At 41.1% G+C, this 23,811-nt stretch overlaps 2 protein-coding genes across 8 annotated transcripts in view; one reads left to right on the top strand and one right to left on the bottom strand.

Annotated features, from left to right (window-relative positions):
* The window catches only part of GRM1 (glutamate metabotropic receptor 1), a 182,900-nt gene extending 168,209 nt beyond the window's left edge, over positions 1 to 14,691 (bottom strand). For 2 of the 5 annotated variants that reach the window (XM_083496258.1, XM_083496257.1), the window contains exons 1-2: positions 9,624 to 11,090; positions 1,593 to 1,739 (exon numbers count right to left, since the gene is read on the bottom strand). The gene's annotated coding sequence lies outside the window, so the exon portion shown is untranslated. Of the gene's footprint in view, positions 1 to 1,187; positions 1,548 to 1,592; positions 1,757 to 9,623; positions 11,091 to 14,082 lie in introns of those variants that run through there. The other 3 variants (XM_083496254.1, XM_083496255.1, XM_083496256.1) reach the window with 3 other exon arrangements.
* Positions 14,692 to 15,303: 612 nt separating this feature from the next.
* The window catches only part of SHPRH (SNF2 histone linker PHD RING helicase), a 40,728-nt gene continuing 32,220 nt past the window's right edge, over positions 15,304 to 23,811 (top strand). For 2 of the 3 annotated variants that reach the window (XM_083496228.1, XM_083496227.1), the window contains exons 1-4: positions 15,304 to 15,567; positions 19,266 to 19,933; positions 21,069 to 21,198; positions 22,755 to 22,973. In XM_083496228.1, the coding sequence (XP_083352354.1) occupies positions 19,295 to 19,933; positions 21,069 to 21,198; positions 22,755 to 22,973 (988 nt within the window). In that variant the 5' untranslated portion in view covers positions 15,304 to 15,567; positions 19,266 to 19,294. Of the gene's footprint in view, positions 15,568 to 19,265; positions 19,934 to 21,068; positions 21,199 to 22,754; positions 22,974 to 23,811 lie in introns of those variants that run through there. The other variant, XM_083496229.1, reaches the window with a different exon arrangement.

Genomic DNA, 23,811 nt, shown 5'->3' with positions numbered 1-23,811 from the left:
CATTGATCAGCTGAAAATATGTCAAAGCAGAGCTCAGTAAAGGTCATTTTCTTCTTGAACATCTCTCCCCACCTGCCTGGAATATTAGCAGACACCAGATCAAATGGATCCAAATAGCAGGTGTCTTTCGATTTCAGATCTCAAGGAGGGAAAGCAGGGAGAGAGTAACAAGGCACAGTTATACTACTGAGACCAACACTGCGTAGGTGTGAGTGTGGGTGTCTGCGCGCGCGCGCACACACACACACACACACACACACACACACAATAAAGTAGTGATGCCTTGTTGCATGCATGCATATGTAATATATGAAGAATCTTGCATTTATAAACAGAGTGCAGTGTGTGACTTGATATATTCATTTATACCTAACCACCTCCATGTGCAGAAATTGGTATCCCTTATCTTCTAAGGCAAAATGCTGTTACTTGCATTCTGACACTTAAAGCATAGAAAAGCCTTTACAAGTTTGAGAACTTCCTTATGTCTTTAATTTAAAAAAACAAAAACCCTTCATTATTAAGTCAAGAACAAGAAAACTATGCTAGTTTAAACATCTTGAGAAAGACGGGGTGTGTGCGCTTCTGTAGAATCTTCAGAAAAGAAAATGTCATTTAAAGGTCAAGACAGAATTCTTAAAAACCCTTACAAGATACAGCCTTTCCCAGCTAGATTAATCTTTGGGTTTTGAAAGGGGGAAAGCTGTAGTTCGACAAAAGAGACAACTATGCAAGCTGTGGGAAATACATATTAGTTACTAAGGCAACCGCAGGCAAAGTCCTGATGTGCTTTTCTGGCACCGCTTGCTTTTCATGCAGACTTTGGGCAAGAGAGGTGACAAGCCAGGCGGCTAGAGTTTAAGTAGTTTAATGCGATTTAAAAGGCGATCGGCCGCTCGTTGGAGATAATTGCTGATTGGAAAGTCGGGTATGCTTCGCTTCGCTCGGCTGCCTTGGCTCCCTGTTGCACGGGCAGGGATTGCTATGGATTTCAGCACCCTGGACAACGTCCACAGCAACCCGATCCCTAGCGAGTTCCTCCGTTCGGTGCAACAGAATCTGCAGCCATGCTGCGCTCTTTGCCCCAATAACTTCTTGCACCCGTTGCTTTGGTCTTTTGCACCCAGCCACCCAGCCACCCACCCACTACTATCCAGTCCCCGAAAACACATAGTACAAATACATACAGAGAATTCCAGTTGCAGCAGCCTCTTCTCCCCACCCTCTCTCTGAAAGGCTTTTAATGGAATGAAGCGCTGCTGGTGGGTTTCTATGAAGCAAGCCAGATTTCTAGTTGCCACCTCCCTCCACCCACCTTCCTTCGGTCTTTCTCCCCATTATCTTTGAAGGACAGGAGAGGGGAGAAAGGCGAGAGATGAAAGCGGGCAGAAGGACCGTACTGTCTGTAGCAAGTGCCGATTCTCCCTGCGCACGCACAAACACACACATCTACGGAATCCAGAGAAACTGGTCACAGGAAGCCGAATCCGTTTGAAATCTAATGGAGAAGGAAGGGCTTTTTGTCTGGCTCTCTTGCCTGCAACGTTATGGTTCGCGCCGGTCCCTTTTGGAGGATGAAACTCAAGACCTACCTGAATGCGAATCGGTGAGGCTGGTCGTTCCTTTCCGTGTCCGAGGCGTTCATTGCCAGTTCTCCTGTTCACATTTCCCTTTGCCACAGTCTGGTACAGGCGAATCGAAGGAGATGGGCTGTACGCGACTGCCCTCTTTCTTCAACGCTGTTTTACCGCATGAAGGAGGGAAAGGGGAGGGGTGTGTGGAAACAGGTCATTCCAGGCTCATCTATTATCTCATGCATAAAGATCAGTCATTCTTTCCCCTTCTTCAACCAGCTTTCGGCCCCCCTCCCTTTCCATATATATGCATATATATGTTGGTTTGGACTGTATTTCAATGCCTTAAATTCGTTACTTCCCAGTCACACAAGCAAGTATAAGAAACAGAAGAGAGGCTGGTTTCAGAGGTATAGACAGACATGCACATTTGCATCCTGCTGCGAAGATTTCTAACACTGCATTTGAAGATTTAATTTTCCAATTACTATTGCATTAAAACCCTGCCAGAACAAAGCAAAATCCCATGAATTGTCTAGAATGGATTTTTTTTCCAGCTGAATCTAAAGCTTGCATGCTAAGAGGCATGTAAGATTAAAATAATACGAGGCTGAAAAAGGCAATTGACCCGCTTGCTACACAGACTGAATTAAAGGACTCTAGTGTTTTAGTTTATTATATGAAAGTTAAAGTTAGAATAAGACCCCACTGGGAATGCTAGACGCTTTCAGGGCTGATAGTTGCCCTACTTCTGAAAAGGCAAAGACACCTTGTGCAAAGATACGACTGCAAGAATCCAAGGACCATTTTTTGTGGGCTTATTTGCCATGGTTTTCTACCTGTATGATCTCTGTTACCTTTACACAGTTCATTTATGTGTCACATTGTGTTTACATTAGTTCCAGTATTATTTTTAAAAAAACAAAACCTGTGGACATGTGAGCTTTATGATATGTTTTCGGTAAAAAAAGGATAATCTTCCTTCTGGCTGAAGGACACCCAAGGTAATGTGCATCCCATAGAAACCAACTCAACAATTAAAACAATGGGATTTAAAGTAACTGATGAAAGATCATGGCTAAAATAGCTGCATAACCATTTGCAATGCAAGGAAATGTGTTTTTAAAATCCATTCTAAGTCTAAATCTCATCACTGATGTGGCCTGACATCTCTTACTGAGAATCAGACTCCAAAGTTGTAATGCCACCTGTGGGAGCCTTCTTGCCTCAAGCCCCACAGTGTCATTTCAGGAAGGAAGCCTAGTGTAAGGTCTCACCAGCTTATTTCAAAGAACAGGGTTCGTATGTGAGAAGACATTCCCAGAGGTAAGATCAAATTCATGGATGAAATCAAGAGAGACCATGAAGCTACAACAGGGGACAGTGAATCAATCTTTTGCAGAACCAGCACATGAATGGTGGCTTATGAGTTAATTGTTTCCCACATAATGGGATTAAGATGTATCTGGCTAGAGTTTCAGATTGGTTTGTGCTTTGGAAACTTATTTTAAGAGAGGGAAATTCTCCCCTGAGGAAAAAGTGAGAGTTGCTTAACAAAAGCAATGAAGAAATCCAGGATTTTTAGTACGCATGTGATTGGACAGCTATGCTCCCCTCTCAAACAAATGTTAGCAGCAAAGGCGAGAATTTCTATCTTTGACTATGAAGTCAAACATCTCTAGCCAATGAGGTGGAAATAATCTAGTATTTTTAATCTCTTTTTGAAATTTGTTGTTGTTGTTGTTGTCGTCATACAGTACCTGCGTTGTTTTAAAATACATATATTGCAGGTAGGTCAATTACACACATACATCTTGTGCTTTTGACCTCAGCATTCCATAGGTTCTGGAAGTTCTCAGCTCATAGAAGCTCACACCTACACATCTATAGACATATGGAGTCACCTGAGTAGGTAAAAGTCATACCATAGCAACATACTTCTGAGTGGCCTTATTTGACTTCTAAACTGACAGGCATGCAACAACCCAATTTTAATACCCAGTGAAGGATGCTTTCTAGAACATCCATGATTTTCAGAACAACAAAAGCACCTTTAATACTTGAGGGGATAAGCTTCTGCTCCTTAGGAGGATGGCTCAGGAGCCATAGGATGCTGCTAACATACCCCATTTCACCAACTTGGACAGGATACCCTTTTGATCTACACAGCTTCAATTCTGAGTCCTGTCTCATCCCTCCACTCCCTGCTAAAAGTGGGATCACCTCCTTCACACACAGCTTGATAACACTCCAAGACCCACGACGTAGTTTTTACAGAGCCAAATATGGATAGTTGTTTCCCATCTGCACAATAGACTGAACCATTTTGCTGAGATTGAGAGGCAGAACTGCCAGATCAACTATTACTTAGAAACAATCTGGTGTTTCTGGGATATGGCCAATCTGAATTACTAACTCAATTCCAAAGGATATATCTGTGAACATATAAAAGTATTATAATAAACTGCAGTATGCATACAGCATGTAGACTCCTGGAAGTCCAGCAAAACTCATGAGGATGAGCAGCAGGTTTAAGATTATAATGGGAACCTCTAGCATGATTTGGAGAGATAGGAATATCCTTAAGGCAAAACAAGTAAGAGTTATTGTAGCTTCCTCCAGAAAGATTATTGATAAATAGAAGTTTTAAAACACTTCTCCGCAGCAATACAGGAAGGCTGAATGACCTCACATATTATCTTCAGCTGAAATATAAATTCCATGATGTTATTTCATTAGCATAATGAATTCCATATACCCTTTTTAAAGTAAGCAAATCACACAGACTTCCCCAGAGATTCAGCCAATAGGGAGTTTTCATCTCATGGTGGTTTCAAGCATCTTCAAATGTGAAATATATCTTAATGCATAATCCGGCACCTTGAGACACATTGTGTGTTTTCAATGCTCTTCAGGGGCTTTAGTCTCTCTCAAGCAATGCATAGTTTATGTTCATCCAGATGTACTACCTCGTGAATTGCCTGCATTTGTCACTATTTTATCCATACCTGTATCTATATGCCAGCCCCTGAGTGTGAAGGACTAGATGTGGTAGAGGTTCAATCCAGATTAAACAGAAATTGTTGATGATTCGTGTTTGAGTTTGTACTCTGTCTTGGATAGAGTTGAGATTCCTGTGAAAGATAAGGTACTTAGCTTGGGAGTATTCCTTGATGCATTGCTGTTGGATAGGCAGGTAGCATTGGTTGCGAAGAGTGCCTTGTCCCATCTTTGGCTAGTTTGCCAACTAAGAACTTTGCTTGCCACAGTCATTCATGCACTAGTGAAAGGGAAGCCAATGTGGTACCTTCTAGGTGTATGCAGAAGGGTCATAGCTCTGTAGTAGAGCATCTGCAGGTCCCACCTTGAATTTCCAGAATGTTAAGGTAGGCCTAGAAAGATCTCACCCTGAAACCCTGGAGAGCTGCAACTAGTTAGTGTAAAAAAAAATACTGGGCCAGTTTGACTGTTAATCTGACTAGGTTTGAGACAGATTATTATGTTCTGTTGTTGGACTCCAACTCCCATCAGCCCCTGGCAGCATGGTCAATAGTCAGGGATGATGGGAGTTGGAGTCCAACGGCATCCAGAGGGCACTATATTGGTACTGATGTACTCTCATCCTCTACACTGGATTACTGGATTACTGTGTGGGACTACCCTTGAAAAGTGTTCAGAAACTGCATTTGGGACAAAATGCTGCAGCCAGGTTGCTGACAGGTGCTAGCGTTTTGATTCCAATTTGCCCATTCTGAGATGTGTCTCCTGTAGTTCATTTAATGAATGTGACAGAATCCTGAGCTTCTTTCAAAACCCAAGTTACTTTCATCATTAAGGGTAATTTCACTTTAAACCAAGAGCCTGGTGTGGATGATATTCTGCCCTGGGCATATGAGACTATCCAAAGGGCTGCCAATTTGAGAATCACAACTAATATATGCTGTATGCTACTAAGCTTTACTGCTAAGTGCAAAGGTAGCCCAACAAACCATGAAGATACGATGCTCTGAAATGAACACAGAACTCGATGAGTTATTGGAAGCCATGCGAGCATTTTAAAATAAGGCTGCAGTTCTAATAATGCCACTGAAATTGATTAAATTTTCCATGTGTAAGGAAGGTGTGGAAGTTTGCCACAGGTTTCATTTAATATATTTGCATTAATGACAATAAGAGGGGTGGCTAAGCCACAGCCCTCTAGCTGTTGCAGAAGTACAACTCCCATCATCTCTGACCATTGGCCATGCTGACTAGGGCTGATACACGGTAAGTTGTAGTTCAACAGCAGCTGGAGGATCACGGGTGGTGCACTCCACACAGCCTGTTATCTTTTTTTACATATATTGGCGCTGGCAGTCTGGAGAAGGTGCAAAAAAGCTCATGGATAAAGCTGGCAGCCAAGCGAAATAGTGCATAGCTGGGCTGACAGGTGGGTGGATTGGGAGCTGAAAGTCAGCAAAGCCTGTAGGGAGAGTCTGAAGAAAGCTTGATTTTTACCCAAAGGATGGGTTGTCAAAGCACAATCAGAGGCGTTTTAAAGTGCCATTTGGAATCAACATTGGCCCCTTATGTCACCTTACCTCTGCTGACTAAATATCTACAGAACTGCCTTCTGGCCATTAGCAATGATGGCACTCAAGCGGCAACAGAGATCAGGCCAGCCACTCTCTCTTCTGGCAACCTGCCATGAAATATATCTGGGACTAGTTATCAAAGTCCCTCGTTCCATATTGTTGACATCGAACAACAAAACCCCATTTGCTGCAAAAGTTAGGACTTATTCCCCCTCTTATCCCCAACCAATGAGTAACTTTAGCACAGAAGAGAATGCCTGCATCAAATATTTAGCAGCTGCTCTTTGCACCCCTCAGTATCCTGCCATATCTAGTTTTTCATTTCTATATATTGCACAAATGTATCTTAGCAGAATCACAAAAGTCAGAAAGGGTCATCCAAATTCCCTACATTCCCTACATTCCCCTATTGTCTCCTACAATTTAAAAAGGCTTATGTTGTTGTTGTTGTTTAAGTGCTGATTTAAAAGGCAAAACAAACAAAATAAAATATTGGGAATTTAGAAAGGGTTATGAGAAAAAAAGCACGTTGACATGTTGGAATTGTGACTGATATGAACAGCATAACCCCATTAAAAGTCCTTCATCTTCACTTGTGGAATGTACCTCGACCCTCTAACATATCTCCACTCTGAGCTTAATATGGAAAAGTCTCAGATAGGTCTGTCTTGGGTCATATGTGAACTGAACACCAACTGCCTTGGGAGTTCTGGCTAATCATGGACCATGCAATCATGCGCCACCTCCTGAAGCACCTTGCTCTGCTCACAAGTCATTGACTTAGATCCTAAGGTTGCAACCCTAACGATGTCTACTCAGAAAGAAGTGCTCTTTAAATTAAAGGGGCTTACTTGCAGGTAAGTGGGATTTGGGGTGCAGCCTAAGCAAGCTTCTGCAGGTGAGAGTGTCATGTGAGTGGAATTCTGATCACGAGACTTTCTCACTAATGGAAGTGGAAAAGTGACTTTCAGTAAACTCCCTTTTCCCCTTGCCAATCTGCCGCAGAGAGTTATGAATGGTGCTCCACAGCAGCATTGCACAACTGCTGGGGAAAGGAGAGATGAGCAAAAAAAAGGCATACCACCCCATACTCTGCTAGATACCAGCTCCCTCCATGAATGTAAGCAGCCCTTTCATTAGCAGAGGACTAGTTAAGATCCAAGTTTGGTAGCTAAAGGGAGGGTTTTTCAATGCACACTTAAATCTTAGGGTCATAGTGTTATTACAATATCCAACAGAGAGAAGCTTGGCTAGATAAGGCTGGTTGGCTCACACTGGTAGAGCTTAGATCACAGCAATCTTGAAGGTGCACAAGATAACACTAGTTTTTTATGAGGTAGAAGAGAACCACATACTTGAATTAATGTGCCTATGCAAAAATGTCCCTTATTTGTAAAGCTAAGGCATTAGAGGGAAAGCTAGACTGGAAGCCTTCTGCCTGATATATATTAGTCTTACAGATAATGGGCACCTCGAGTGTGGAAATGCATTCAACCAAGCAACCCCCCTCCCTTGCATTTTCAGTGGGTAAGTAAGGTTTGTACTGCATCCCCTTGGTAACAACATGTTTAATACATAAATAGATGCCTGTAGGCCGGAAAATGGGGAAAACAAACGAATATTTGAACTGGCTCAAATATCCCCTCGATTCACCCATATTGTTATTTGTACAATGGCAAAGAGGAGAGTAGCTAGATGGAGGAAAGAAATTACACAGGACATCCTTGATGGCAGAAGGGGAGAAGTTGGTCACAACTTGCTTTATTCTAGCTTAGCAGCAGCAAGGCAGGCAGGGCATGAAAACAATGGTTGGGTCTGCTAAAACCTTTTATCAAGTCATACTGTTGGTCTCCTTACTTCAGTATTGTCTACTCTGACTGGCAGTGGCTCTCCAGGCCAGGTACCAGGCAGGAGAATGTCTCAACCCTACTTGGAGATGCCAAGTCTCTCTAGGTCTGGAGAAGTTGTCTCTCTAGATCTGTCCAACTCCTCCTTAAGAACTTAACCAGGTCTTGATTGTGGGATTCCCATAGGCATCTGGTTGGCCAAACTAAATGAGACACTGGTCTGATCCAGCAGGACTCTTTTTATACTCTTAACCTGACCAACTCAGCAAAGGAGATCAGTCTCCCCAAGTCAAAGCCAAAACAGGCCACTAATGGCCTGCCACTACTAGTGCAGAGATACTTCTGTCCTCCCTGTATCCTATCACACAGCACAAAGCAAGTCCGCTAAAGAAAGCAAGGATCCAGCATTTCCTAAATGATATATCCCATCTGCTGAGAAATCAAAGTCATATTCCTTTCTTTAACTAATCTTGCTAAATAAATTCTTGGTAATCTGCAGTCATCACAATCAAGACAGGCTCGTGGGTTTGTGTTGGTGGGTGACACATCTGTCCACATGTTGCCACCCAGGGGCTGCTCTGTTAAGATCCCCTTTCCAAGGCCGTGACAGTAAATTATATCAGACATTCAAGTGCAGACCATCCAGTACTCCCATTATTTTTGAAAAATGAGGTTGCGAAAGTCTAAGGCGCCTCATTCAATCTTGAGCAGCCTAACAAATAAAGCAGAGCTGCTCTATTTGTAACCTGGTAGCCCAGTTTGGAAAATAAATTAAAGTTTTGATTAAATCAATGTGTTTTAGATATGCATTTAAAATATGAGCCTTCAGAAAGTTCACAGTATGAAAAAGCGGGAGAGAACCCTGTGCTTCCTTGGTTCATTTTGTTTAGTGGTCATTAATACGTTAATTGCCTCATGAATACAACTGAAATAGCTACACTTTTCAAATTGCAAATCACTTATTATTGGAGAAAACTGTGTGTCATTTCCATGCACTGAGGAAAATGTACTGTACCTATGTTTGTTTGTTTTTGAGAATTCTCCAGTATTTTTGGAGAGGTTTTATTTATTTTTTAAGCCAATATTTAAAGAAATAGTGGGGTTTTGTTTTTAGTAATTTCATCTTTCTCTTGGTATTTTGCAGGGCTGTTACCTCTCTTCATGACTATTTGAGAAATTGAACCCTAGCTTTTAAAATTTACCTGTTAAGATTAAATCAGATATTATGGGAATACAAAGAAAGCTAGAAGAACTTAAAATAACAAACTATCTAACTGTACATGAAAAATTCATGTATAGTTTTATGATCACCCCCCACTTTTTTCCCTTGCGGCTGATCTGCTATGAGGCAGTATCCTGTTTTACTCACTGACATTGGCCCTCATGACATTTGACTACCTAAAAGGAATATTAATGTATACTTTATACTGGGGCTTCATTAGACCATACATTTCTTGCATTAACTATAGCAGTTTAGGTCGTTTTCTTCCCAGCAGCAATTCAACAAAATAGTATCCTCTCATATCACATTTAATCTCTATTGTTTGACGTTCACTCATAGACTCGCTGATTCAGTGGCATTCAAAACAGTTTGCTTATTTATTTAACCATATTTTTAACCTACCCACCTCTTTTTCAGGCAATTATTCTCTCCCAAAGCAGCTTGCATCAATTTAAAAGAGTAGAGGAGCACTGCCATCAGGCACACAAAGACCCACAAGGGAAAAGAAGTGGATGGAAAAGCAGAGAAATGGAACATCGACTCCTTAAGGCCAGACTGAAGCAGTGGGCCATAACCAGGCATTTATAGTCACCTGTTTATAGTCATCAATTTATAGTTGATCTTCGCTGGCCAGTGTTCTTGCTTGAATAGCAGTTGATGGCTCTCAATGGATGGGGCCAGAACGTCCTCTCATTTTGCTTCTGCAATACTAAAGCAGACTGGAAGTTGGAGCGGAGTGTTCTTTCTGGCATGGAGGAGAAAGCAAGCTCCTTCTGTGGCCAGCGGATGGGGCCAGGCTGGCCACCCCCTTGCCACAAGGTTCTTCCTAGGAGCCTCCCAGTGGCCTTTGGTGCCTCTTACACTGAATATAATCTTCCATCTACAATTGTCTGAAGCACCAAACGGAAGCTTTAAAACATAGCTAAATAAATCCTTTCAATCCCATCCAGGGAGTATGTACAGACTTGTGATGTTTTCATGTCATGCAGACATGATGTTTTCATGTCATGTTCCTGAAAGAGAATCACGGGGTGGTGCTGCGGAGGAAGTGTTTTGGACATTAACACAGAATGCACAGTGCTGTGTTGACAGCAGAAGAGAAACTCAGTCTGTTCACATTTTTATTATACATGGAAAATATGTTAAGACACCTGTGTGGTGCCTGTACAGAGCCGAAGAGATTTTTTTTTGAGAGAAAACGGATTTAGTACCACAGTGGAGATGGAAAAATATGAGCTTAGCTAACTCACACAATGTTTTTATGCATTTAAGATTGATTATGGGCACAACCCATACATAGCATCAGTGTGGTGTGGTGTCATGCTAGGATGGGAGAAGCCAGTTCAAATATATACTATATTATTGTTATTTTGCTATTGATGTTGATATTATTAGTATTGTTTTATACACACACACACACACACACACACACACATCGCCGTTATTATGTGTATTTTATATACCACCCTTCGATGAAAGAGCACAAGGTAGTTTAAAACACAGAACACAAATGTCAATACATAACATAATATCTGTACAATATAAAAATCAAAATGGTTACAATTGTCGTAAAAAATATGTAATGGAATATAGATTTTTTTAAAAAAGATAAAATACAGATACTCATAACAGCAACAGCACAAACGAAAAGGAAGGAGAACATCATCAGCCAGGTATCTAAAATACAAAAATAGTGCACAAATTCACAATTGTCTCTCTGTCCAAAGTAGCTCTTAATCCCAGCCCCACACAGAAAACGACAGACACTCTGAGCTTTCGCCTGGGAGCTTTCCTTTTCTCTCCCAGTTTCTCACCCTGGGAGATGTTCACACTGTTTCTCACTGAGGGTCCTTCACTGAGGTCAAGCAGAAATCTGCCAATTCAAAGTCAGACAAAGCAGAGACAGTTAAGTACAGATAAGCAATATCAGGCAAAAGCAGATAAGGGGTCAAGGCAAAGGCAGTTAGGACCTTGGACAGCTCCACATCACATAGATTGGAAGTTTGACAAGACGGTCTTGAATGCTGCTCCAACAACCAGCAAAGTCAGATCTAGCCTTAAGTGGACTGCAGCTTCCACTGAGTAGCCAACCTCACCCCTGGTGGTTGGAATCTTGTTTGGGAGCCATTGACTCTGGCAGCTCAGAGCAGCCCAGGATTCTCTATGATCTCTGAGCTGTCACCCTTAGAGTCTGAGAAAGGCAGTGCAACCTCTTAGGGTTGGAGAAGTGCAGGCATCACCTGCTCCTCTGGTGATGTCACACCTGAGGAGACAGGGAAAACCAAGACTGGTTCTGAGGGGAAATCCTCCTCAAAGTCGAAGGTATCCTCTGTATCCACAGCCTCAGTCCCTGAGAAACCCTGAGTCACATGACACCATAACATTTAGCGAGTAAGTTTAGGAAGTTGAAGAATTTTGTTTTAGCATTCAGGGATAGGTGGAGGTGAGGAGGAAATTGATCATTGTCCAGAGAAACCACCATTAAGGGACAATTATCTAGCCTGGTTTATGCAGCAGAATTCAGTGGTAAAATTCTGGGGTAATAGAATGGACTGTACCACTTCAAAATGCAGGTGAAGGTATCAATTTTTTTAAAATGTAAAGGAACATTTAAAAATGGTATCTTCATTCGCAATCTGAAGCAGACCCTCTCTGTCTCTGGGGTATTCCCAACCGACAGCTAGCAGAATAATATACTATACCCTCCTTAGGGTGTTCCAAATTGGCAGCTACTGGAATAATGTATTGCTCCCTTCACAACAGTGACATGTATACTGAGCAGCCACAGACTCCAGAGAATTTAAATTGGCTTTGCAGCCACATTTTCAGGGGTATAAAATGCTTTCCAGCGGCACTTTATGGGCTGGCTTAGTATTTCAGTTATCTAAAGCCAAAATGCTCTTGAGCATAAAACACACACACTACTCAAGAGATAGTTAACTCTTCACCTAATGAAATCATGATTGCTGTTTCAGAAATGAAATAGGACCACTTAATTAGATAGAAGGCCTTCCTTTAAAGTACTCTTTCTTTTTCACTTAGTTCGAAGTGAATTAATTTTTAAACCATAACTTTTCAGACCGAAGGATGGAATTATTCTCCTAATCGTAATAGCACCATTATGGGGTTCAAATCTTCATAGAAATCACTTCCGGTGCTGCCGCCATGGTGAACAGCGGATCCCACGATAGCGGATGTCAGCCATGCAGTTAATTAAGGATAATCTGGGAGTAAAATCCTGGGCCAATTTGGATCGCCATGTGTGTAGGCTCTCTGCATGCATATACTGGTTGCACACAGAGAGCTTCTTCTCACACATGTAGGACATGTGGGTGGTAAGGATGGAGCCACTGGGTGTGTTGACATCAGGGCTATCTTGTCCACAAGCTCCTCACATGTTCTTTTAATGTTTATCTGAACTCCCCTATTGTCATAGCATATGGCATTTCACCAGCATTAAAAGACAAATTAGTAGCATTGTAAGACAGAGCTATTGCCTGACAGCAGCCACCACAGTGAAATTCTGTATTAATAACATTATGCAAAGACATTTCAAATAAGGGATAGAAATTCAGTGTAGCATGGGCGCATGTGTTGATTGTCTGGGTATCTGAAAGAATTTTGGCCTCTGTTCATCAGAGAGTCAACTGCCAGTGAAATCCTCTATACCAGGGATAGGAAATTTATGGTCTTCTAGATGTTGCTGTACTACAATTCACATCATCCCTGACCACTGGCCATATTGTCTGGGGCTGATGTGAGTTGGAGTCCAATAACATCTGGATGGTGACAGGTTCCTCACCCCTGTATACTTTGAAATATTTATTTATAATGAGATGGGTACTGAAAAGCCACAAAGCAGACATGCCCTATTACCCTACCGAGTTTAGCTCCATCAGCGTATATTACCCTCTGTGTTATCACAGCAATACACCCACCTTTAGCGTCATTTTGAAAAGCCTTAAGTGTCCCGCTAAGTAACATTGCCCCAAATAATCTGGATCTTTCACTCTCAGACCAGCCATATAGGATCATTACTTAGTGTAAAAGAACATTATGAACATTGCCAGAAATCCTCTGCGATGTCTGGCGTGTTAGTATGCAACATAAGCAATTAAACTGGAGGAAGGAAACGAAGGTGTAAAATCCTCTGGAGGTAATTTTCCCACTGGGTTATATAAAGTTGATCTCTTCACTGATCTGAAACTTAAGTACAGCAACTTTATTCTTGAATAGTTTTATAGTCTGTTGTAGTAAAACATCTCATTTATGCTGGGCTATGTTCTTGTCGGCAAATCTTCACAAGCTTTTGCACACTTTAATTAAATAATTATCGCCATATCCCTGTGAGCCTTGAAAGGTGTCAAAGCTGTTCTACTGAAGCAGACAGGTAGACGTTATTAAACGCCTTCTTTGGAAAAAAACTGAGTGTGTTGGATCACTGCAGTTATGTAGTGTCAACATTAACTAGCTGTATTTGTCTTCTAATCTTTCATTAAGGTGTTGTAGTTTTAAAAAAGAAATTATTAAAAGTTGAATACAACTTGTAAAATTAATGGTTCCTATTCAGTAACTGCAGAAAGGGTTGTAGCTTAGCTACAGAGCTTCTGGTTTGTATGCCAGAAACCCAAGATTCCCTACCATTTCCAAGTAAAACTGGGAATATTCCCTGTCTGAACCTCTGGACAGTTACTGCCAGTAAGTGCAGATCAGAGGGGGTTAACCTCTGGCCCTTCAGATATTGTTGGACTCCATCAGCCCCAGCCAGCATGGCCAATGGCCAGGGATGATGCAGACAATACTGAGCGAGATGGACCAATGGTTTGACTCAGTATAAGGCTATGTTCCTAACTAGTGAAACTTACTGAATGCAGCAAGGTGGTCATAGTACTTGTGACATCATGTCCACCTGCAACCCCACCGTAATATTCCTGCAATGTTCCCTTGATGTTCTACCAAGGTTGCATTTGCACAGACACTTTACTACTGGAACTTCTCCTAGATCTGCGTCTACTTGTGATAATCCATCATCTTCCATTTTGCTCTGTATCCAGTGCATGCGGCACTGCTTCCGTTCCACTGCAGTTTCAGTTCTGCAAAAACATTATTCAGCTTGTTGTGATGATATCACATGACTGACAGGTGGGCACCAGCAAGGATGGGCAAGAGAGAAGAGGCAGGAGCCTGCCTGCATGCTTCCCTGCCGTCCTCAAACTTCCACTCCCCCTCCTTTCTAGGTTCAGGGTGGCAGCAGCAGCCATTGCCTCCTTAGGATCGCTCAGCCAGGGATGGTTTCTGCTGCTTCCCTTTATTTGCTTGGCCTTTCTCTTTGGGTGGTGCAGCAGCAAGGATTTGGCTCAGCAGCAGGGAGCCAGAAACAGGCAAAAGGAAGAGCTATTTCTGCCAGCTGACCTGCTTTCTCTTCCTCTTATGAACAAAGGTGGGCAAACTTCTGGCTTGTTGGATCCATTTTGCTGTGGAACCCCAATTTTATTTATTTATTTACATGTTTCATAAAATTTCTATATAGCTTCATTGCTGTTGTTGTTTTTTTTAAAAAAATCCTAAACATTTTCCAAACCAATTTTTTTAAAAAATAACATTATTGGTAAGAATAATTAAGACAATTAAAGCCACTAATAATATAAAAGCACACAAGCAGTCTGGATGCATGGGCAGACTCGCCTAAACAAAAATGTCTTTAGCAGAAGGTGCCAGTGAAGTACAGTGAAGGCACCTGCCTGGTTTCAATAGGCAAGGAGTTCCAAAGTGTTCGCCACACTACAAGATCTTTAAAAAGTTGCATCTAACTTAAGTCGAAAAGACAGGGGTTGGGTTTTTGTAAAAATAATAATTTTAAAATAAGACTCAAGACCGTCGCAGAACCTCAAGACCAACCAACACGCCCCAAACTAATCCTGGGTAAACCCATCACAGCAACCTAATCTGGGATGTAACGGGTCTTACAGCAGCTGTTCCACAACCGTCTCCGTTTGTCCTCCCCGAAGGCACCGCGCACGCGCACATTCGCCGCTTCCCTGTCGTGGGGGGGGGAGGCGCGTGCTAGCGCGAGAGGGGCAGTGGGCGGGGCCTTCACGTCACTCTCGGCTTCCGCCTCCTTCCTCCGTCCGGCGGGTGAACTTTGAGGGGAGAATCTTGTTGTTGTTTGGCTTTCCCCTCCCCCCACCCTCCCTTCGCTTCGTCTTCCTCTTCCTGATTCAAGGATGGTCGCTGCGCTCCTTGGAGCTGCTCAGGAGCTTGTTTCTTCTGCCAGCCTCGCCGCCGCCGTCGTCGGGCCCAGAAGGGGAAGCCGGGGAGGAGCCCCAAGGAGCTGATTCCAATCCTCTCAGGTAAGTCAGGCTGAGAAGAAGCAGCGGGTGGGAGGCTGCAGTTAGTGGCTTCGCCCCCACCTGTCGCTTACACACTTACACACACATGTGTGTGTGTTTATAGTTTTATATATAGAGGGAGAGACAGCTTCTTCGTTGGTCTATGACGTGCAATAGGCCTTAATGGAGGGGGGTTGTTACCGGCGCCTTGGCCTTGTTGGTATCCCTATTATCTGCATATTCTTATAATATGCACAATATAATGAATAATTCTCTTGCGGTTTTGTATCTCACTCCCCTCCCCCCCAACAGCCCCTCTTATAAGTTGTTGGGAGGAGCACGCTAATCTTCTCTCTCCTTCAAAAAACAAAAAATCATTTTCTGGTATGTCATGTGCATGTACAGCCAGAGCTTATTATATTCGTGATTTATCTGTTGGAAACAATCGTAGAATATTCGTAGCATCTTTGTTTATAAGCATACAGTGAGGTGGAAGTAGGGGAATACCCCACTGTCTTTGCCCAGTGTCTACTCCACTTTGAAATATGGTAGCATAATTTACACAGTTTAGTAAGGAATCCAGATTACATGGTTTTGAATGTGCGCATATGGATTCTTTGCCCATTTCACTTCCTGTCAGCTGATGTGGATTAAATGTCCTGAGTAACAGATGGGTCCCAGAGTTCTCGGTCACCTGTAGATAATATAATGCAAATAAATATGTATCAAGTTTAGTTTGTATCTGTGGCATAACTTCTTTATTTGATGTACATGTATTAATCATGACTTTTGTTTGTTAAGTGCAAACATGGTTGATAGTATATGCAACAAAGAGTCTTGTGGCATCTTAAAGACCGTCAAATTTATTACAGTGGACTAGAGTCAAGTTCTTTGGCTGCATAATTGTAGTCTATAAATGTTTATGCTGTAATTAATTTGTTAATCTTTTAAGATGCCATAAGGCTTTTGGTGTGTTTTGCTCCAAGAGTAACACAACTACCCCTTTGAAATAAGTTTGATTGTGTGGCTGATTTCCTCCTTGAGACAAAATGTCATGTGGTGCTACCAACATTAATAGTCCTTTCATGAAGAGTTAAAAATACTGCCTGTATCCCTCATTTCTGCCTCCATCCCTCATCTGTCCAAATATTTTAGCTTTAAGGCAATGAGGGTGTGTTGTAGTATAAGGTGGCATAAGGCAAATTCTGAATGAATGCCCAGATAGAAGCTTTCTGAGGAACAGGGTTGTGGGTTTTTAAGTTAGAATCATAGAATCATAGAGTTGGAAGAGACCACAAGGGCCATCGAGTCCAACCCCCTGCCAAGCAGGAAACACCATCAGAGCACTCCTGACATATGGTTGTCAAGCCTCTGCTTAAAGACCTCCAAAGAAGGAGACTCCACCACACTCCTTGGCAGCAAATTCCACTGTTGAACAGCTCTTACTGTCAGGAAGTTCTTCCTAATGTTTACGTGGAATCTTCTTTCTTGTAGTTTGGATCCATTGCTCCGTGTCCGCTTCTCTGGAGCAGCAGAAAACAACCTTTCTCCCTCCTCTATGTGACATCCTTTTATATATTTGAACATGGCTAATCAGTTGTTAATCAGCAGGTATTCATGTGCCTGGTCTTTGTTATCATATTAACTTAGTGATTAAAGCAAGTCTCTCATGTTCATAGAATCTTAGAGTTGGAGGGGATCCCAAGGGTCATCTAGTCCAACCCCTTGCAGCGCTGGACTCTCAGCTAAAGCATCCATGACAGATGGCCATCCAGCCTCTGTTTAAAAACTTCCAAGGAAGGAGAGTCCACCATCTCTCCACTGCTGAACAGCTCTTACTGTCAGAAAGCTTTTCCAAATGTTTATTTGGAATCTCCTTCCTTGTAACCTGAAGCCATTGGTTCAAGTCCTACCCTCCAGAGCAGGAGAAAACAAGCATGCTCACTTCTCCATGTGACAGCCCTGAAGATGTTTCACCCCTCCCATTGCAAGAATCTGCTGACAATGTTTCAGGAAGGATGGGGCGGATTTTGCTTATCTCTTCTTCTGCTACAGCCTGTAGGAGTCTGAGTGATATCTGTATATAGATAAGGTGACTTCTCAAGCAACTGTAACACTCATGCAGTCCAGCGCCTCCAATTAGTCTTTAGTTAGTTTATGCAGTAGCTGTAGAGAATAAAAGAAGTTATACTTCAGAGCTGTCATTCATGTGGTTCATACTCTGCTGTGCTCCGTTGACTTTTGGAACTGAGTTTGGTGCTCACAGCTCTAAGTTGTGAGTCCACAGCACTTAGACCTGCTCCCTGCAGTGGAAGGTCTCTGGAAGTGCTTTCCCAGCTTGCCTGGCCCAGTCGGGGCTGAAAAGGTTGAGCCCAGTCATTGGTACTGGCTCAAAGACGAAGCTGACAAGCCCTTAAGATATTTGAAGATAACTATCATATCTCCTCTCAGTCTCCTTTTTTACAGGCTAAATATACCCAGGTCCTTCAAGCGCTCCTCATAAGGTTTAGTTTCCAGACCCTTGATCATCTTGGTTGCCCCCCTCTGCACATGTTCCAGCTTGTCAACATCCATCCTAAATTGTAGTGCCCAGAATTGGACATAGTATGCCAAGTATGGTCTGAGAAAGGCAGAATAGAGTGGTACTATTGCTTCCCTTGATCTGGACACCACGCATATTTCTGTTGATGCAGCCTAGAATGGCATTAGCTGCTTCTTCTTTTTTCTTTTTCTTTTTGCGCTGCTGCTGCATCACACTGTTTACTCATGTTTAGCTTGTGGTCCACCAAGACCCCTAGGTCCTTTTCTCATGCACTGCTAGTAAGCCAGGTGCCCCCCGTCCTATATTTGTGCATCTGGTTCTTCCTGCCTAAGTGCAGTTATATTTGTTCCTGCCTATTGAAATTCATTTTGTTAGCTTGTGCCCAGTTCTCCAATCTGTTAAAGTCATTTTGAATTCAGATTCTGCGGAATTAGCTACCCCTCCGAGTTTGATGTCATCTGCAAATTTGATGAGCATCCCCTCAATTCCTTCATCCAAGTCATTTATAAAGATGTTGAACAACAACGGGCCCAGAACAGAACCCTGCGTCACCCCACTTGTCACTTTTTTCCAGGATGACGAGGAACCATAAATGAGTACCTCTTGGGATTTAGACTATATCTTGGGTGCATGGTCTCCATCCATTTGTAATCACATGCCTATTTTTAAATAACACCATTTCATAATTAAATAGTCTTATGTTTCGAGATGAAGGGTACAGATCCACTGGTGAATTCACCCTTTAGAGATGGTAATGTTTTGAATTATATTTAGAGTTAGAAAACAAATTTGGAGGGAGGAATATTTAACTTGTAAAAAATATTGTTGTTGTAAGCATAAACTGATTAAGATATATTTACTTTTTAATCAGGACTTACATTTTAGATGTGTCTATATAATTTCGACAAGTGTTGTGGCTCCTTCACATGCTACTATTTATCATTCTTGCCTTGAAACCATTTGCAGTTAGAGATTAAACAACAGTTTCTGATCAAACCCCAGAATATTCTTTCGTGGGTGGGTGAGAGACAGAGAGAGGAGATGGGACACAGCACTCATTCTCTGTTCAGTAAACTATGGGTTGTTACCTATACATTTGAATCAGGCCTTTATTGTTAACAAACCAAAGTATACTAATCCATGCAGAAATGTAAATGGATGTCAATCTGTATTACAGAGATTAAACACTGCTAGTGAAACATAAAAATGAGTGGCCGTCGAAAGCGTGCTCCTCCATCGAGGATGAATGATGAGAAAAAGAAGCAGCTCTGCTGGAATATGCATGATGACCGTAAAAATGAAGTGATAGATTTGGATGCAGTGGACGAAGACCAACCTCTTGCAGGTACAAGCTCATCTTCTACAGCACATGTTGTTAGAAATGATGATAGCACTGATGAAGTTTCGACGCTCAAAGTAAACAACCTAAAATCATTGAGCTTCTCAACCATTTTGGATGAAGCAGAAGATTCCTGCCATCTCTTGACTTCCATATCCATACAGCTAAATATTGTGATATTTCCTTATATTTCTGATTCTAACTGGAAAACCTTGCTTGGAGAGTTTATTCTGCAACCTCTTCCTGGTCAACAACTAAGTGAGAATGTCCATAAAAAGAGTTTTACATTGATGAGAGCAGAACCTAGTGATCATTTGCGTATCTGTATTCATGCAACGAACGTTGAGAAGGTGGATGAGAGGGAAGAATCATTACAGAACACTTATCAAGAAGACGTGTTAGTTGAATCATCTTTAAGTAATGAAACGTTAGAAGACTTGATGTGGCTGCAAAAGAAGAGAGTAATTGTACTTTGTCAAAGAACCGGAGATGGCCAGTGCTTAAAGGTACTTGATTTACGTAATTAATAAGACTTCCTAATTGTTAAGAATAAGCCATTTATTTCGTACTTGAACATATTACGTGAACATCTGGTACCCTTTCTGTTTGATTTTCAGAGAATTGTCTCTATTTACATTAACAATATTGTCATGCATATTTATTCAGAATTAAATTCCATTGAGTTCATTATGCACATAATCCTAAATATGTGTAGGATTTCAATGTAAGATTGGTCCAATGAATATTAAAAGTTAGCCAAATGCTTGCCTGCAACATGAACATTATAGGTAGTTTTTTTGGTAAGATTTAGTTTAGCATATCCTAGGATCCAGGAAGCTGTAGTTTACTCATACCATGGAATGTTATTTGAGCCACTTGGGGTCAAATATAACATTATAATCAGGATTACATGTAGAATCCACAATTTATGCTTGACTAAGGCTTATATCTGATGGACTTTGGACTCCCCCAGAGAGCATTGACATTTCACACCTGAAGGTTTATGTTATTAGGGAAGTAGGATTATTTTCAGAGTGCTAAATGTCACTTATTTGCACTGTCTTCTATCTAGTTTCTGGGCATAATTCAAACAGCAGTTGGCTGAAGGATGTATTGGTTACAGTTTTTGACTAAGAGCTGGGAGACCAGGGTTCTAGCCATGAAGCTCACTAGGGGACCTTGGGCCAGTCAATGTCTCTCAGCCTAGCCTACCTCACAGGGTTGTTATAAGGATAAAATGGAGAGATGGAGAACCTGAAAGGAGGAAAGGTGGGATATAAAAGCAAGCAAGCAAGCAAGCAAAAAATAAAATAAGGCATCTGGGGATGGCATAGACTGTTTTTCCTTGAGTGTTGTTGCTTTGATCCATGGCTGTGCTTACGGGAAAATAATTATAATGGATCTCCCACAACCATATAATTTGGTCCTTCAGCCACAAGTTGCCAAGGGTGGTCACCTATGAACTCTGCAATTCTAGCCATGTTTACTTGGAAGTAAGTCCTATTAAATTCAGTGGGGGTTGCTCACGGGTAAGCAAGTTTAGAATTCCAGTTTAGTCACCAGTAAGCTTATGATCTTTTTCTCACATTTTTTCTCCTTTTCTTGCACGTTCCAAAATTCATCTAAAAACTACATTCACAGGTTGGAATGTATCTTCTTGAAGTTGGCTTAAGCAAGCTAGAATTCCTTAGTGATGGTGGTGGCAGAATAAAAAAAGCTAATCAACTTATTCAAAAACTGATGGAAAAATTCTACCACTTCATAATTCCAGGTAATCTTATTTGATAATATTGACACATATTGGTTATACCATTAAAACATATATATGAGTTTTGAGGGAAATGTTCTTATCTTGGTGTTACATTTAGGTGGCCTTAATTAATCTTCTAAATACTGTTTCTGGAGTAAAGAAGGTTTTAGCTTCTCTTAATGTGTGGAAAGCAGAGCATAAATTATTTAAACTCTGTCACATTTGTCGGTGACTTTTGATACTTTTAACTTGAGTAAACTGCACACATACACAGAACATTCTCTGGTACAGCAAAGTAACAGGACATACTTCATTCAGCTCAGGGGTGAGGATTCTGGAGATAATCAAGAAATGAAATGCCTGCCAAATGACATAAAGGTATATGGAAACGTGGCCTAGAGTGGGTGTGCCTTTATATAAAGAGCAGAATATGTATGATTCAGAATCATGTAGAAATATATCCCTATATGTCCTGCACTATCATTCAATTGTTGGCTTAGGACTCTGGGCAATACCTGTGCTGTGTTGGTCAAATCTATTCTAATATTTATTCATATGAAAATAAGCAATAACTTTATTATAAAGATAATGTTTTGACCTCCAGGCTCTGTAGAGAACATCAGTCTGAATTACTGTACCCAAATGGTCAATGGTTGCACAATATTGCTAGAGATGTGTCATGTAAATTGGCATGATTTCTTTTGAAATTGGTGAAAATGTGCTGAGTAACAACTCTGTTTTGTGCATTTGTAGTCTTGGCTCATAGTGTGTAAAGTGCACATAATGTATAAAATAGTCACAATTCACTTGTAAAATTGAAAAAAGTGATGATTGAGTATAGTGAATCGATGCATAAGTTGCACATTATTACCAGTGGAGACCCACACAGAATGGCAGAGGAGAGTGGAAGAAAAATAACTTGGCCTTGCATTTTTAAATATCTTTTGATTATTCATTCTCTCCCTTCATCATCTCCTCAAGCCCTTACATGTTCCTCTTCCTTCTGTTCAACCTATCCCTGTTCATAGTCACTCCACTTATTTTTCTTACTTTATACAGTGAGGGTGGGTAGTGGTTGGCTATTAAAGGATAGCATCTGGTTTTCTGCATCACAGCTGCTGCAAGAGGATTTGTTCATCAGTAGCAAATTTAATCAACACATTAATTATAATATCATCACCTTCACTGTTCACCAAGTACAAGGAAAGTGTTGTGAATGAAATCAAGATTTTGTTTTTAAAAATTGCGAACTGATGTTGGTACTGAAAGCTTTTTAAATAATGGAAATAAATTATAATTTCTTAAAACAAACTCAGTACTTTAAAAATTGTATTCTAGCCAGTTCCTAGTATTATTTATTGGTCATGTTTTTTATCTTAAAAGAGAGCCAAGTTCTCTTCTTCCCCTCCAAGAACTATTTGGTATTATACCTAAGATTGGGAACAATATGGTACTGGATTAATATTTCTTAGTACAGGGATACTATTTTTACCCATTTGTTTTGTTACTTCATTGCAGTACGTTTAAGGTATTGCAAACATTAGTGACTGTGAATCAGTGCCATACGGTTCTTTTAGATATTCTGGAGGAAGATGAGGAGGAATCCGATAGAGATATAGAGCGGCAAAATATTGAAGAGCTTTATGACTATGTGAGGCATACACACCAAAAAGAAATTCAGTTTTTGAAGGAGAACGTACAGCACTCTGCACTGATTCCTGTACTGAGGCCATATCAAACTGAGGCTGTAAACTGGATGCTTCAACGTGAGAACTTCAAAAATGTACCAACCAATGGCAAGTATCTCGAAAAAGGCAACATAAATATATATCTTGATTACATTGATACTGATAGAAATTCATGATGATGTATTAGTTATAAGAAAGTCGCACATCATTCCCCCACCTCAAGTAGCAAAAATTCGATGCCCTGCTTGTGTGAATAGAACTGCTTTCTGCTAAGGCAAAGTTGCCATTGAATACAACCCACTGTGCATCCTGAATTGCTGATCTGAGACATGCTCATATTGCATACATCAGCACTTAGTTTATACACAACATAAGGGTTGTTTGTGTTTCTAACATCACAGGTGTGGCATTAATGTGCATCACTTGGTTCAGAAGTGGCTAATTACGAATAGAACCCCCTTTAGGGAAATTTTATTCCCCCTCTCCCATATTTTTATTTTCCTAGCAATTTCCTTCCTAGTTATTGCTTATTTCCTTGATGCTGTTGGCAGGAAATGTATGTAACCTGAATCTTAGATTATTCCGTTTGGAATATAGTAGGTACTCCATGTAAATTTCCATTTAGGGCAACTGGGATCTGGGGATGGCTTAAATGCTGGAAACATTATGAGCTCTGAGAATTAGTTTCTGTAGATTACCTGTGATTCATAGTTCTTATTTAATTTACACAATTATCTTGAGAAGGAATAAAATAGACCTGCCATAGCACACTAGCTAAGAGAGTAAGCTGTGGGTCAGAAAGTCTCTGGTTCATATCTAATCATGATCATAAACCCACTAGTTGGACTTAGGCATGTACTTGGACAAGTTGTCTTTCAAGCTTCTTGATCTGTAAAACTTGGCTTAATAATGCTGGTTTACTTTATGGGATTACTGTAAGGATTTG

The sequence above is a fragment of the Podarcis liolepis genome, assembly GCF_965112155.1.
Source record: "Podarcis liolepis genome assembly, chromosome: 3".
Classification (NCBI taxonomy): Eukaryota; Metazoa; Chordata; class Lepidosauria; order Squamata; family Lacertidae; genus Podarcis; species Podarcis liolepis.
Note: the sequence above shows the minus strand (reverse complement) of the source record. Positions and strands in the feature narration are given on the sequence as shown.